Genomic DNA, 17,331 nt, shown 5'->3' with positions numbered 1-17,331 from the left:
CCCCTGCCCAGCGACTCATGTCCCGTGTTGTCCGCCCTCCGATGCCTATTGCCCAGCAGTCCCTGATGCCCAAAGTCCTGCAGCCTGCTGATGTTCAGCAACGTATTGCCCAGAAGCACGAGATCCAGCGCCGCTCGCATGACAAATCCTGCCACCCTCTTTCGCCACTGATGCCTGGACAGGTCGTCCGTTTGCAGACGTCCACCGGCTATTCCCGACTTGCCACCGTCGTCGGGTTCGACAGCGCGCCACGGTCCTACCTCGTGGATTTTGAAGGGACTGTATACCGACGCAGCCGCCAGCACCTGTTGGCGGTTAACGAGCCCAAACCACCTCCTGCGGTTCCGTATACCCCTCCATCGCGTGTCGAGCCTTCCTCCACTAACGTTCCCTCTGCTCCCTGCATGCCACGGTCGGTCCTTTTGCCTCGGGTACCCCCCCCTGCTCCTCCCGGTTTTGCTCCCCAGGCTCTGTTGTCCCCTGCAAGGTTTTCTCTTTCTCCCACTTCTGCTCATTCTACCCCTTCTGTTTCACCTGGCTCACCTGTGCCTCTCCGTTCCCCCTCCAAGCTGGGTTCTCCACCCACCTTCTCTCCCCGTCCTGCTTCTGTTCCTGTCCCTCCTCCTATTCTTTCGGGTGGGGAGGGTGAAGGTGCTGTGCGCACTCGCTCGGGTCGGATTGTAAAACCTCCGGCTCGCTACGGAGAGTATGCTTAGCTTTGCAGGTTCTGTATAACAAACCTGCCATTGTTGTAACTTGTTTAAATTGTAAGGGGAAGGATGTAGATGGGTTATGCATGCAACCTATAATGTAGTTACCTCATCACCACTAACCACGCCCCATCATATTAGTATAACTGTAGTATCCTCCCTTTGTTCCTCCCACTAGGTCCCAGTACGCCTGAAGGCTGGATGCAGTCAGTGCTGGGACGTGTGTGCCATGTGCTATATTAAACTCTCAGTAAAGGTTACAGTGTGTCAGCAATCACTCCTTTACAAAACCCAAGCCAATTAACTGACAAACCTGTACGTCTTTGGAGTGTGGGAGGAAACTGAAGATCTTGGAGAAAACCCATGCAGGTCACGGGGAGAACGTACAAACTCCGTACAGATAGCACCCGTAATCGGGATCGAACCCGGGTCCCGGGCGCGGCAAGCGCTGTAAGGCAGCAACTCCTCCCCTGTGAGTCATCCCCACACTGCGCAGTCTGATCTCAACATGTTTCAGGGGCCCATCAAGTTCAAACCTTGTAGCCTGGCTGTGTTTAGGTCTACTAGTATTTCTAGATCCTTTGCAATAATTGCCAGACTGAACAGTCAATATCGGAATGTGTAGGAAAGAATTGCAGATGCTGGTTTACACGGAAGATAGACACGAAATGCTGGAGTAACTCAGCTGGACATCCCTGGAGAGAAGGAATGGGTGACGTTGCAGATCAAGACCCTTCTTCAGACAACAGGTAACTCTAAAGTGTTCCTCTGATCAATAAGTATATGCCAGGTGATATGATCTTTGGTCATATTAACAAGCCCAAGATATTGAATAATCTAGTTAAAAACGCAACGCTCAACTTATTCAATGAAGGCTGTTCTCACCTGTGGTGGTTGAGGTTTAGCTGGACATATATTCTCGGGGGTACACAAAGACGGTATTATATCAAGGGGCAACTTTTTCATAACAAGCACCACTTGGCTCTGATTCTCTCGCAGCTTGGCCACCAGGTTATTCAATGTCCATCCAACCTGGTAAGAGAAAAGATAATGATTTTCCAAATAAGAAAATTATTATTATTATTATAAAGAGTAGTGAAAGAGAATGAAGGCTTGATTGGTGTCAGAGTAAATAACGTGAGCGGCTTTAAGAAATTAGCTCTAAGATGCATTTCAGCAGCCCAGTGGAGTAGACTTGATGGGCTGAATGGGCTAATTCTGCTCCTATGTCTAATGATCTATCTGCAGGGTCCAAGCAACAAGGTCTACAATTTAGGTCTACATTTAGGCTCCTCTACCTCTGACAGTGGGGTGGGGGAAAGAGGTAAATAGATGACCCACAAGATCATGCTACCTTCCTGAGACATCTGATAGCACCAGGAATGCATAAGGTCAGAAACTGTTGGTATTCCCCAAACTGCCCAAATTATTTCAGGACGAAAGTCAAAAATTAAGTGCAGAATAAATAACCTTGTAAGGAAGTAGATCGGCACCATTAAAAAAAGGCTCGTTAAAACCAAATCACTCTTAATTCTCAATTTTCCATACCTATTCTGCTCATTATCTATTCATTAATCAACCCATTACCACTTCCTTAATAAAAGATTCTATCATTTTACTATCAATAAAAATGCTGATCAGGAAAAGGGCACAGTGACCTAAAGTCAAGACTTTAAATTGAAATGAATGGCAGAAATTGAGAATTCATGCCTTGTGAGATCCTTCTATAATCTGAATGAGTTTCAGAACAGTTTTCAAAAGGACCACATTTCTCTGATCCCCTTCACCTTGAACCTATGTCATCTGGTCCTCGATTCCCCTACTCTGGGCAAGAGACTCTGTGCATCTCCTAGCATAATTAAGTGCTTGGAGAAAATAATGAATAATTCTACAAGAATGTGGTTGGAAGGATTTCCAGTTGGAAAATATGGTTCATGAGAAGCAAATACTGCACGACTTCCTCAATGTTTAGAGAGAATAGGAACACTACATGGGTGATTCTATGATTGGCGTTCCTCCTTAACAATGTGTTAAGCTTTTCAAAATTACTCTTATGGTTTTAAAGGGTATGCAATTCAAGAGTCACCTCCAGAAAAAAAGTTAGCAATAGCATAGGTGAAATATCTCAAATGTACTGTATACTAAATTGCTCCAGCATTTTGCATGATATTCCATCTGTGTCACATACCTTGCACTACAATTGCGTGTACTACTCTGGCATTCAATTACATCACTTACATAACCCTTCTGACCACCCCAAAAAAAAGTGCAGAACCCCACCCTGTCATCCAACAATTGAATCACGTCATGACTAAATCATCCATGACAGTTCCAGATGCATATTACTTACCACAACCATATCATTCACTTGGACAACCTCATCCCCTGGCCGAATCTTCTGAGATCGTTGAGCTGGAGACTGAAAAACAGCCAGTGAAACTATGCTCCAAAAATTCAATCATAGACAATTCACTCCAGGAATATGCAACCATAGGCCTTGGGGAAGCTGAACGGTTTCCCAGAATTACAAATCGGAATAGTTGTGATTATAATTGGGCAATATCAATTCTCATTGACAGTTCCAGTCCAGCTTTGAGATCAGAGACCAGTCCAGTCAGATAAGAGCTTTGAGATCAGAGGCTCTCTCTTTTCACTCAAGCCTCAAATGTTTAGGGATGAAAAGTCTAGAGTTTTAGAAAGGAATTCGGAGAGCATAAGAGTCACTTTCCTGGAGCATTTTCCATGTTACACATCTTTCATTGGGCAGATGAAGTCTGCAAAAACTGGTGCCAGGGATGTTAACATTTTAAAAAAAATTTTAACATACAGGAATTTCAAGTCATTAAAAGAAAAAAAGTTAAAATGTCCTCAAGTGGATCACATATTAGCTACTAATGGAACTAAAACTGCTGGGGTAGCCAGATGGGGTAGGCGTGTACATGCAATTAATGGATAAGCATTTTGCCCAATTTGATAATCAGACACACCACTGTATACAAGAACATGAGGAGCAGGACTAGACAACATGTTGCTCGAGTCGGCCATTGACGGATTTTGTACCTCGGTGACACTATCTTTATAATGGCTCAATTGCCCGATATACAGAAATCCATTGACCTCTTGTTCGTGAAGAATTCTATTGCAGAGCGACCCAAGATCTCAAAAAATGTTCTTCATCTCATTCCTATAGGACATCCTTTATCAAGAGACCGTGACCCTTAGTTCTAGATTCTTCAGCGCAAGGAAACATCCTCCCTTCACCCTCAACCACCATAAGAATTTTGTGAATTTCATTGATATCTCCCATTCTTCTAAATGCAAGATAATACAGGGCTGGTTTATTTAATCTCTCCTGAAGCAGCAAACGCAGTGTCCCTGGAACCAGTTTGCTGAATCATTGCCGAACTCCGTTGATGATAAATATTTGACACTATTGTACAAAACTGTACACAATACTCCAGACGTGGTTCCATTAAGGCCCTACATAAATGCAGTGAAGCGTCTTTACTACCAAACTCAAATTTACTCATAATATAGATCAGCATACAATTATCCTTTCTAATGGATAGGGCAGGTTTGGAGGGATATGGGCCAAACGCAGGCAGGTGGGACTGGTGAAGCTGGGACATGTTGGTCAGTGTGGGCAAGTTGTGCCGAAGAGCCTGTTTCCACGCTGTATGACTCCATGACTAATCACTTGCTGCACCCATACATTGGCTTTCAATGACAATGGGGTAAGCCATTTAAAATGGAGATGAGGAAACACTTTTTCACACAGTTGTTAATTTGTGGAATTCTCTGCCTCAGAGGGCAGTGGAGGCCGGTTCTCTGGATACTTTCAAGAGAGAGCTAGATAGGGCTCATAAAGATAGCGGAGTCAGGGGATATGGGGAGAAGGCAGGGGTATTGATTGTAGATGATCAGCCATAATCACATTGAATGGCAGTGCTGGCTCGAAGGGCCGAATCGCCTACTCCAATACCTATTGTCTATTGACATCTCGGTCCTTTTGGACATTGGATTTATCAAATCACCATTGAAAAAAATCATAGTTTTTTAGATAACGTCCAAAGAAGCCAAATATATGAGAGAGATCACAAATGAATGAAAGAGATTGAAAGAAAAAGATAAAGAGAATGAGGGAGAAAGATAAAGAGAGAGACAGATATAAAAACGGACAGAAATAAGGAAAAATGATGGAAGGGACGGGAGGGAGAGAGAGGATGAAGGATGGGAGGGAGAGTGAAAGAAGATAGATTGAGCAAGAGACACAGAGACAGAAGGGGGACTTACTTACATGTTTACTCACAAAGACAGTCTGACAGAGATGAATAAATTACACCTACATTTAGTGCAGTCTCCGTGATAAAATGCAGACCATTATTCGACTTGATTTCAATTCCCTGAACAACATAAAGAAATAGATTTTAATCCATAATACAGCCACTTTCGTCAGCAGCGGCCTCTGCAGTCCGTCTGCGTTTTTATTATTTTATGTCTATGTTTTTATGTAGTTTTTGTTATTTTTTGTTGGGGTATGTGTGTGGGGGGGGGGGGGGTGGGGGTGGTGTGGGGGGGAGGGGGTAACTTTTAAACCTCTCCCTGCACGGGAGACCCGACCTTTTCTTTGTCGGGTCTCCGTTGTCGTTGGGGCTGCAACGAGGAGCGGCCTCCAACAGGAAGACCGGGGGCTGTGGTGCCGACTACTCACCTCACCGTCGCGGAGCTGGCCGAGTCCAGAGTGGGTGGAGCTGTGGTGGACGCTGCTGCGACCCGACCCCCGGAGATTCGGAGGCTGCAACTGCGGGTCTGGCGGACGGCGGCATCGGGAGCCCGCGGGTCCCTGGGGGGGAGACCGCTTTTCGGGGCTTCCGCAACGGCGACTTCTCCCGCCCGAGTTGCGGGGTTGAAGAGCTCCTGGAGCGGGGCCTTACAGCACCGCCCCGCGCGGCTTGGAATGGCCGCGGGACTGCGAGCGCACGCTGGGGGCTCTAACATCTAGAACCCGGTGTGCGACCTTGCATCACCCGGCGTGGCTTTAATGGCCGCGGGACAATTCGCCATCGCCCGCCGGGGGCTTTGACTTTGACTCTGACATCGGGGGGGAGAGTGCAGTGGAGAGATAAGTTTTTTTGGCCTTCCATCACAGCAATGTGATGGATGTTTATGTAAATTATGTTGTGTCTTGGGTCTATTTGTTTGTAATGTATGGCTGCAGAAACGACATTTCGTTTGGACCTCAAGGGGTCCAAATGACAATAAATTGAATTGTATTGTATTGGTAAATACAAGTGTGGTCATTTGCAACATGGGGTTTGGCAGATTTGAAGTCATTAATTTAGGGCAGTTCATGTAATTTATTAAAATGCTTCTGAAGTGTAACATGTTAACTTTCTGTCTTATTACCAGTAATGAATGCCCATGCCAACAATGGTCACAGCTGTTTGGCCTGGTCACAGCTATCTGTCACAAAGCTGAATTAATCAACTGGGAAAGAGATCACTTTCTTTCTAAAAAGGTTTGACATTAGGTTTTAGTTTATAACTGAGCTACCAATGTAGATTATTTTGTTTTAATTGTAGATAAGGAGTGCAGATAACTAAAGAAATCTTCAAATCCAGGCAACATCCTGGTGAACCTCCTATGCACTCACTCTAACATCACCACATTTTTCCTAAGGATCTTGTCAAATGGCTCATTGTAAACCATACAGGCAATAGACTGAAGTCTGAAGAATGGTCCCAACCCGAAATGTACCTATCCATGTTTTCCAGAGAAGCTGCCTGACCCACTGAGTTAATCCAGCACCTGGTGTCCTCTTTTGTAAACTAGCACCTGCAGTTCCTCGTTTCTAGTGATTAATAGGTGCCCTGTTCTCAGACTAGTGTGTGTCTAGATTATATTAAAAAGTTCACAAACAGCCACCTTTGACTGCGGATTCCTCGGGTGCTGTTAAACCCTCGGAACTACCTCCAGACATTCATTTGTCAACTTGGCTTGCAGCATATTACATTACAGGAAGAATTGATAATACCGATTTGATATTTCACTCCACTGAGTGAATGGGCTTGCTGGACCAAAGGAATGAGCTTATTTATGGAGCAAAAAATTGACTGAACTCAGATTCTAATTAATTATTTCAACAAAAGCAGAAAGGCACGTCACGAGTTTAATGTCCCAATTGGAAGATGGCACCTTTAATGATGACATGCACCCCACGCTGCTCCGTTTAACATTAGCGTACGCACGTTCAATTCCCAGTAGAGCTATAATCCTTTGGTAATGCAATCAGGTTGATATTTGGCAACTCTGCCAATTGGGAGATGAACATCTGCTTTGTGTCAAGGCAAGGCAAGGCAACTTTATTTATATAGCACATTTCATACACGAAGCAGACTCAAAGTGCTTCACACAAAAACATGTCATACAATAAAATGAAATAATAAACTGAAATAAAATAGAATTAAAAGAAAATGAAAGCAAAGTTAAAAATGCATTATAAAAAGTGCAAAAGTTAAAAGTGCAATGTAGTTAAGATTTAGCTGAAAGCTAAAGTAAACATAAAAGTTTTCAGTCTTATTTTAAAAGTGGTCAAAGTTGAGGGAAGTCTTAAATCTTCAGGAAGTGTCACTGTGCATTAAGATAGCGTGGTGTATATGAAACGTAGTCAGGCACTCAAAAGATGCTATAAACACGTTTAGGTCAATGAGATATAAATTACGTTATATTCACTTTTTTTTTTTTTTTTTTAAAGCAGCACAAAATTGGGTTTAAAAAAAAAATGGTTTCAAGAGTCTTAATGGCCAGACTTTCAAGCATTCATTTAAAGATAATGTCCGCAAGCAGTATTACCTCCACAATTCTACATCTATTAGAAGAGCTTGTAATACTCACCAGACTCTGCCCTGGTGAAGTGGTAAGTAAATGTATCGTCTCTAGGCAGGCACGCTGGTTCACCAGCTCCTCTGGGCTGCCCTTCACCATGTTTTCACAGAAACTGGAGAGCTCTCTGCACTAAATAAGAAAGGAGTTTGTACGTGATGAGATCAAACAAAACAAACCACATGGAAACATTAGCTTACCTGCAACAGACAACAAGGGGATACAATACAACTGCCTGGAACCCACTCCCAGTCAGCAGTAGCAGGGGTGGGATGGGGGGAAGAATGTATTCTGACTCTCAAACTCATCTTCACTGAAGTCATTGGACTGCATATCTAATGCTTCCAGCTAATATTGAATCTCTATGCAAACAACTCCTGAAAATGTAATGCCATAGTTCTGCAATTCTGCAAATAAACTGTGCGGCTGACATTCAACATAGTGTGTTGGCTAATCTTCCTACATCCTAATTTGGTGGGAAGATTACAAGCAAAAGAGAAAATATATTCTCCATTGGCAAATCTCCTCAAGGCATGGGTCAAACAATTCTAGATTGGGGCTCAAGAATCATTCAATGCCCCTGGAACACTGCAGTTTAATGTTACTATCTAGTGTTCTTGGCATAGAAACTGCCTCTTTTGCTTTCCATTTCCAGAATGGGAACCAGACCTGTAAGGTCAAGTGCTGTGCATCCATGCACTTGTTCAAATAATGTTCTTGGTACAAATGAGGCTGTACAAATTTCATCAGAAATAAGCACCAGCAGCAGTGCTGTACTATCAACCCAAACCATCTTACTCACTCAGAGGCATCCTTATGTTACACAGTTTCATCATGAAGTAATATAAACAACATACTTTGTTCATACTTACAATGCTAACTATACAGTTTTCCTTCTCTATCTGGCTGCATTCCTAAAAATAAAACAGAACAGATATCAAATGTAAGGGTTTTAATGATGGATTATAATTCAGCTAATCAGGACTCAGTAATAAGGTTATAGCTAAGAGACTAACTTGGCAAAGTATCAATCTTTTAAGAGAAAAATACATCTGGGACTTTAAAATACATTACATTTCTAATTATATTGCACCAGCGTGTGATTGGGGATTTGGTCTAAATATGATTTTAGAAATTAGAAATATCACTTCATTTTTCTCACGCCCCACTTTATCCCCATCCAGCTCCATTTAATTCTCCATCTATTCTTCCTTCCCATTCTACATTTCATTCCCCAACTTCCTTCCTTATCATATGTCGCGATCTACACTCTTCCCCATTTATCACCTCCAGCTTTGCTTACTATCTGCCGAAGTGTCGTGGGCCTAACTCAATAAAACGCTAGTGAAGGGAGGTGCCTACGTGATAACCCCAATGATATACTTGCATCTACACGATCAGTTTTTATGTGCTTGTTAACATGTAGGTAGCTTATTATTGCCTATGGAGTTATTGTCCTTAGCATACAGTTTAGATACTAATTTGGCATTGGGCTTGGTTGAGCGCTTATCCTGGTGTTATGGCACAAGCACTTTGTGCTTTAATTGTAATTCTATCCATCTTCACCTGTTTATCAACCCCTCCTCACCCGAATCCACATATTACTTGTTAGATCTTGCCCCACCCCTTTTCTTCACTCTCCACCAGCCTTCTCCCCTCCATTCTATCAGTCTGAAGAAGAGTTCGAAGCCGAAACATCGTCTGTTTATTTGCCCCCACAGATGATCTGCCGAGTTCCTTCAGCAGTTTATGTTATACCCTGAGAAATATTATCCTTGCCCCTAGCATTGGGAAGGGAGATTTCTACTGATCCTCGTGGATTTTGGGCAGCTTCAGACATGATGTGGTGCCTTCCAGAATGCAACACCCACTCATGAATGAAGAATCGCCACCTAGGGAAGCATTGGAAAGCATCCAAGACTTTAGAATCAATGGCTGAAAAATAGTTTGTGGAGGGGTAGAAACAATGGATAAATAAACAATGGGAATACAAGATTAGCCTACAAGGCAGATGCTCTGAAGGCACTTATTGGAGTATTTATTACTATTGTGGTGTTGTGGCTTAAAAATCTGCAGGGAATGCCAGCTTAATGCTCGAAGTTGCAGGTTTTTCAGAAGAGAAAGAAGGGGGAAAAAAAAATCACCTCATTAATAAAACATGACAAGCTAGAATGATCATCATGAGAGGATTAACTGAAGACAAACATAAAATAAAAATCAATCACGCTGTAGGGATCGCAAAACAGATTCAGGCAGATAGAATAGCTCATTTACAGACAAATCTCTGACAAGTGCACCCACTTTAGGACATTAATAGTGCAGGATTTTACTTGTCCAAATGTTAACTGGAATACAATTTATATAAGAGGAATGGAGGCCATAAATTACTAGGCCTGTATTTAACATCCCAGGTTGGTAATGAAGCAAGGATAGAAATGCAAAGGTTTGGACACTTTTTTCCACAGTGCCAGGAGAGTGGAGGATTGCAAATGTTCCTTTGTTCAAAAAGGGAGAAAGGGATAAGCCAATCATTTACAGGCCATTTGTTTTAAGCTCAGTTGTGGACAAGTTATTGGGTTCAACAAACAGCATAAACCATCAAAAGGTAGTCAGTGCCGATTTCTTCCAGGAACAAGCAATTGCATTTTTTGAGGAAGTAACAAAGAGGGTTGATCAGGGCAATGGATTTGATGTAGTCTGTGTGCATTTCAGCAAGGCCTTTGATGAAACTACATAGCCAGGCACAAACAGTTCCTTCTCTGCAGAGATGCTGCCTGTCCCACTGAGTTACTCCAGCATTTTATGTCTATTTTAGATTAAAACTAAAGCCACGCATGTTTTAAGGAAAAGGGTCAAATTGGATATAAAACTGGTTCAGTGGCAGGAAGCATAGTGTGATGACTAATGGGCATTTTTTGAGACTGTAAAGCTGTTACCAGCAGGGTTCTGCAGATCTCAGTACTCTGTCCCATCTGTTTTGGTGCATTTATTAATTATTTAAAAACAGGAGACAAGAGAAGGAAATTTGCAAACGATTCAAAAAGTTAAGTGTGTGGTTGGTGGAGGAGGAGGAGGAAAGCTATCAATTTCAAGAGGATATATTTCATTTGGTCAGTTTGATAGGAATAATAGGAATGGGACAAATTGGGAAGCATGGAGGTCTTTGGAATGTTCATGCACACATTCCTCAGAAGTGCCAGGACAGATTAGATGGTTAAAAAGGCAGTGAACTTGGGGAATTTTCTACCGCAAGTAGTTGAATAATCTACGTTAGTAAATGTATTTATGAAATTAGATCCATTTCTAGCAGAGAGGGACAGAGACTCAGACACAGAATCATATTGAGATGCAAAAATCTGGCACAATTAACTTGAATGGTAGGACAGACTGAGGGCTGAGTGGCCTCCTTATGTCTTATTTTTCTATGTTTCCAGTGCACAAAAAGGCAAACGTGATGTTTTCCTTTATTAGCCGAGGTATAGAGTATAACAGTAAAGAAGCTACAAGATGAGCATTGCACACAGTTTTGGCCACTACATACAGGAAAGTTGTGGTTGCATTGCAGCCAGTATTGAGATTTGAGGATGTGACAAGGTATTTGGCCTGTTTCTGGGTTGTAAACTACATACAGTTCAATGACCTACAGAAGAGATTGTAAATTTGACACACCTTATGGATAGTCTCTGCCAGCTCCACACATAACCTGATGATCTCCCTCTTCATGTCGTTATAATTTATTATACATATAAATGGGTACCTGGTTTGGTAGAAGAGATATACAGTTAGAATTTCCAGTGTTCAGATCATCCATAACAGGTGAACAATCACTACCAGTGCCCTTTGACTTTATTCCATACCTTCACCATCAAACATCAGGGTGTTCGATGCATGTACTCAACCAGTTCAATGCCACATGCAGTGACAGGCACAACCTCCTGACACACCATTGCAAGTTTAATTTTTTTAAATCTTGACCACAACTCATTCCTAACATTAGTTCTCAAATCTTCCTCCACAGATGATGCCTGGCCTGTTTAGTTCCTCAGGCGTTTGCTTTCTACAAGATTCCAGTATCTGCAATCTATCATATCGCCATAGTTTAACATTCCTTTCTCTGCATATTATTTTTCTATGCAAATTTTTCACTTCATTGAAACACTGATGATGAAACCTTGATCCAGTAATTGCTTTATCCTTCCTCAGAGAATCGTCTCATTAAAACAATATAAATGCATTTTGTGTTGAATCATTGTTCTGTATCTTGTAAACGACTCTATGTGTTGCTCCCCGGCTGAACATGGTGGAAAACACTGGGTGGCGCCACCAGCAGTGGCTGCCTCGCCAACAGTCTGTCTGTCCTTCCTTCTTTTTTATTTTTAGTATGTGTTAAAAGTATGCTTTAGTACTCCTTGGTTTGTTTTATGTGGGGGCGGTTTGGGGAAACGTTTTTTTCAACCTCTTATCTCGACGGAGATGCGATTTTTTCCGTATCGTATCTCCATCCCCACTGCGGCCTAACATCGTGGAGTTAACAGTTTTTGCCTAACATCGTGGAGTTAACAGTTTTTCCTGGGCGGGAGTCTGCGGGATTGTAACATCGTGGAGCTTGCGATCCCTTTGCCGGGAATCAAAGCTCCAACCGCGGGGCCTGTTGACTTTAACATCGTGAAGCCCGCGGTCTCTGGTAAGAAGAGGCCGACTCGGGAGCTCCAAGCCGCAGAGAGAGTTTCAACCGCCCCGAAGCGGGAGTTTCAATCACCCCAATCATCGGCTGCGGGAGCTTTGATCGCCCCGACTGTAGGGTGGTTTGACTGCCCCTACCGGAGAACAAGATGAAGAAGATTGTACTTTATTGCCTTCCATCACAGTGAGGAATGTGGAATCCACTGTGATGGATGTTTATGTTAACTTTTACGTGGTTGTATGTCTTGTTGCTTTTCACTTCGTATGGCTGTATGGTTACTCAAATTTCACTTGTACCTTAACTGGGTACATGCAACAATAAACTGGCCTTGAAACCTTGACCTTGATGTGCCATTGTAAAAATGTGTGGAATTCCAAAATAAAAACAATTGCATTCAAATCTCACCATGTTACTACAAGATCATTGAGTTGTGTAGTGTTCATTGGCGAGCTTGTTTGTGACTGGCAAGACCGGCCCTGGTGGCACACACTCAGGGACAGTGAGGGCATGGGAACAATGTATCGAGTGTAGATGCTGAAGCCTTCCTCTGATCACTGACTCTGGTTACTCAGCCCCATCAGCTGCCTTCAGAGTTGATACAGGCTGTTTTGTTCAAACCACTCCAGCCTGTTCAGTCCTGGGCTTATGATTCCTGCTCTTTTGCAGAAATGCTGCTGTGTTTGAGGCTGTATTTGATACAATCCTTGTATCACATTCTTGTTCATCCCTGGTTTCCAGTGGAAAGAGGTCCAGTCAGAGGAGTATGAATCCCAATGGAACCAGGGATGTCCAAGAACTCTGTGCAGGAGTTTGTGTATCTGCAACATCACCTATCCATGTTCCCCAGAGATGCTGCGTGACCTGCTGAGATACTCCAGCATTTTGTGCCCTTGTCTGTTCAGGAGCTGACAGAGTATACGGGAAATGTCCACACTGATTACATAGCCTGTCCAGTGCAACTTGTCATTCAGGATCCTGGTCATGTTGCTGACCAGGCCGGCATTGTCTGGAACGTCCAAGTTTGTCACCTGTTCCTGCCATTTGATGCCCATGAGTGACTGCAGAGATCTCATATGGAAACACTTGAATGGTTTAATGCATTTCCTGTAAAGTGTCCAAGACTCAGAGCACTAAACAAAGCTTGAATACATAAAAATTACATATTAGCAACAGATTACATAAACAAAATCTTACCTTAACTGCCTCATTACTTTGCTCTCAGAGAGATACCCTATGTTACACCTACTCCGCCCCCACCCCACCCTCCCGAACCTTCTCTGCTACCTAGATCAACGTAAAAACTGAAAATGCTGGAAATACCTGGTAGGTTAAATAGCATCTGTAGGAAGAAGAAACAGTTAATGTTTAAAATTGATCCACTTTCCCAAATCATTAACTCCATTTTTGCTCCTCTTCTCATAGACATGGCCTGCCCTGCTGAGTTTTTCCAGCATTTTCTGTTTTTTCTTGCATTATTTTTTCATTCACTGCCGAAATCAAAGCTGATGGAAGGAGTTATTTCCTATTTAATACCAATAAAACATTTGACGTATTGACATTTAACACCCAATAAAAGGAAGGATTGGGAAGAAAGATAGAGATTCTTGAGAAAACTGTAAGCAGCAGGAGAGTCATTGGAGGAACTCAGGGGGTCAGGCAGCATCTGCGGAAGGAAATGGACAGTTAACATTGGGGATCAGGATCCCTCCACTGTAAATGTAGAGGGGAAATAGCAAGTATAAAGAGGTGGGAGGAGGGCCAGGGCAGGAGCTTTAGTTTAGAGATATAGTGTTGAAACAGGCCCTTTGGCCCACCAGGTCTGTGGCGATCGTTAGTTCTACCCTGCACACTAGTGGCAATTTAGAGAAGTCAATTGACCGACAAACCTGCAGTGTGGGAGGGAAACCGGAGCATCCGGAGAAAACCCACACAGTCACAGGGAGAACATACAAACTCCGTACAGACAGCACCTGTAGTCAGGATGGAACCCAGGTGTCTGGCACTGTAAGGCAGCAACTCTACCGTTGCGCCGCTGTGCTGTCCTTTTAAAGGAAGAAATTAGCTAACAAGCAAAAGGTGGATACACGTTTGAGGTTGGGTATATTGGCCGCTAACAGTCAAGTGGGGAGGGAAAGGCGGGCTGGGAGGCGACAAGTGGAGAACAAAAAGCTGCAGATTCTGGAATCGATAGAAAAGTAAGGTGAAGAATCATGGCCGTACACTACCCAGTCATCGTACGAGGTGCTGCTCCTCCATTTGATTTTGACCTAACCCGAGCAGTAGAGGTGACCAAGGACAGACTATGGGAATTAAAATAGCAGACAACTGGGAGATCACGATTGCCACGGTGGACAAAGCTCAGGGACTCGGTAAAGTGGTCACCTCATCTACACTTGGGCTTACCCATGCAGAGGAGGCTACTTTGAGGTCACCAAATGCTATAGACATAGTTGGAGGAGGAGCAGGCAAATCATTGTCTCATGTTGAGGGGACGTTTAGGTCTTTGGATGAATGTGGTGGAGGAGATGTAGTTAAGTGTTACATCTCCAATAGTTGCAGGTGGTGGAATGAGCGGACCATGGAGTCAAACACAGAGTGGTGGGGAGGGGAAGATGTGACCAGTTGAGATCGTGTTTTTTTGCGACGGATTCCAGCATGGACAATCTCCTGTGCCTCGGTAATAATTCATAGTTTTAATTTACATGGGTACCTGTTTAGCCAGGAAAAAATAGCTTTGGTGATTTGAAGAAGGTCAATAACAGAGTAGAGAAGGTCTCCAGACGTTCTCTGTGCAGGGGGGGTGGCCTTCCTCCGACTGATAATGAAGGACTGAAGGGTTCCAGAGACTGCTCTCAGCTTCTCCATCAGAATTTTCAGATTCTCTGTCTCTAGGTCATAGGTCTGAAAGTGAAGACAAGATAATTTTGAGAGAGAACCCAACTGGGAACATTGCCATGTTCAATCAAAGGATCATATCAGAATGTTTTAACACCCATATAATCACACAATTTATCCTCTTATAATTGTTACACAATTCACTGGAGTGATGATCAACATGTCAACAATAAAACTCCAAGTCATTAAAGCCATAAAATGCTGGAGTAACTGAGGCAACATCCCTGGATAACAAGGATAGATGATGATCAGGGTCAGGACCCTTCTTCAGACTGCTCTCAAGGTATGGCCATTTTGAAGACTCAAGGTATGCCTACTTTGGATCCAGCTTTTTGTGTCTTTCCTTGGTAAACCAACATCTGCAATCCAGGTTTCTACATTTTGACTGCTTCACTGCAAAATATCCTCAAGGTATTTTTGAGGATGTAACATCTTCTGGATTATTTTTGAGGATGTAACATGTAAAATGGATAAGGGAGAGCCGGTGGATGTAGTGTATCTGGACTGTCAGAAAGCCTTTGATAAGGTCCCACACAGGAGATTAGTAGGCACAATTGGAGCACATGGTATTGGGGGTAGGGTATTGACATGGATGAAAAAAATTGGTTGGTGGACAGGGAACAAAGAGTAGGAATTAACCGTTCCTTTTCAGAATGGAAGGTAGTGACCAGTGGGGTACCGCAAGGCTCGGTATTGGGACCGCAGCTATTCACAATATATATTAATGACTTAGATGAAGGAATTAAAAGTAACATTTGCAAATTTGCAAATGACATAAAGTTGGGTGGCTGTGTGAACTGTGAAGCGGATGCTATGAGGATGCAAGGTGACTTAGATAGGTTGGGTGAGTGGGCAGATGCAATATAATGTGGATAAATGTGAGGCTATCCATTTTGGTGGCAAGAATAAGGCAGATTATTACCTGAATGGTGTCAGATTAGGAAAAGGGGAAGTGCAACGAGACCTGGGTGCCCTTGTACATCAGTCACTGAAAGTAAGCATGCAAGTACAGCTCGCAGTGAAGAAAGCTAATGGCATGTTGGCCTTCATAATGAGAGGATTTGAGTATAGGAGCAAAGTTGTACAGGGCCCTGGTGAGTCCACACCTGGAGTATTCTGTGCAGTTTTGGTCTCCTAATTTGAGGAAGGACATTCTTGCTATTGAGGGAGTGCAGCTTAGCTTCACGAGGTTAATTCCCAGGATGGCGGGACTGTCATATGATGAAAGAATGGAACGACTGGGCTTGTATGTACTGGAATTTAGAAGGATGAGAGGGATTCTTCTAGAAACATATAAAATTAAAGGGATTGGACGCGCTAGATGCAGGAAACATGTTCCCGATGTTGAGGGAGTCCAGAACCAGGGGCCACAGTTTAAGGCCATAAGTGGTAGGCCATTTAGAACTGAGATGAGGAAAACCTTATCACCCAGAGAGTTGTGAATTTGTGGAATTCTCTGCCTCAGAAGACAGTGGAGGCAGACTCACTGGATGCATTCAAAAGGGAGTTAGATACAGCTCTTAGGGCTAGCGGAATCAAGGATATGAGGAGAAGGCAGGAACGGGGTACTGATTGTGGATGATCAACCATGATCACATTGAATGACGGTGCTGGCTCAAAGGGCCGAATGGCCTACTCCTGCACCTATTTTCCATGTATCTATGTATGCCTACTTCAAAGAGGCAAACCATCTAAAGAAGAGTCCCGACCTGAATTGTCACCAGGGATGTCACCTGACCCACTGAGTTACTGCAGCATTTTGTGTCTTTCCTCAGTAAACCATCATCTGCAGTCCCTCGTTTCTCCAAATCATTAGCTTGAGCCAAACTGGTTAACATGTAACTTTGGTGAAAGATCTAAAATAATAGATAAACTAAAAGGTAAACTGGAGCTAAAGTTTAAATTTATATTCTTATCGCTGCTGCTGACAGCATGTCAGGAGTAACATCCATCTAACTGAAATGAACAAATCTAAGCTCTTCCTCCCACGTCGAATGAATTTTGGTTTTCTAAATCATTGACAAGCATGTCAGTGTTGATGCTTAGTTCCGACACTTCATCAAAAGGGTGGAATTAAACCATCAATTCTGAACACGAACAGTTTTTTTTATTCTTAGGGTGAATGACTGATTGATGGATTGATTGAAAGATATAGCATGG

The 17,331-nt window shown here is 43.1% G+C and overlaps 1 protein-coding gene across 1 annotated transcript in view; it reads right to left on the bottom strand.

The window, feature by feature from the left end:
• Nucleotides 1-17,331, bottom strand: part of cnksr1 (connector enhancer of kinase suppressor of Ras 1) — a 67,096-nt gene that overhangs the window by 28,629 nt on the left and 21,136 nt on the right. Inside the window, exons 3-9 of the mRNA XM_033045079.1 lie at nucleotides 14,987-15,177; nucleotides 11,262-11,349; nucleotides 8,465-8,506; nucleotides 7,605-7,724; nucleotides 5,057-5,113; nucleotides 3,061-3,129; nucleotides 1,596-1,742 (exon numbers count right to left, since the gene is read on the bottom strand). Coding sequence (XP_032900970.1) covers nucleotides 1,596-1,742; nucleotides 3,061-3,129; nucleotides 5,057-5,113; nucleotides 7,605-7,724; nucleotides 8,465-8,506; nucleotides 11,262-11,349; nucleotides 14,987-15,177 — 714 coding nt within the window. The remainder of the gene's footprint in view (nucleotides 1-1,595; nucleotides 1,743-3,060; nucleotides 3,130-5,056; nucleotides 5,114-7,604; nucleotides 7,725-8,464; nucleotides 8,507-11,261; nucleotides 11,350-14,986; nucleotides 15,178-17,331) is intronic.

The sequence above is a fragment of the Amblyraja radiata genome, chromosome 27 (genome assembly GCF_010909765.2).
Source record: "Amblyraja radiata isolate CabotCenter1 chromosome 27, sAmbRad1.1.pri, whole genome shotgun sequence".
Taxonomy (NCBI): Eukaryota; Metazoa; Chordata; class Chondrichthyes; order Rajiformes; family Rajidae; genus Amblyraja; species Amblyraja radiata.
The sequence above is the reverse complement of the archived record's forward strand: the minus strand, read 5'-3'. Positions and strand labels throughout refer to the sequence as shown.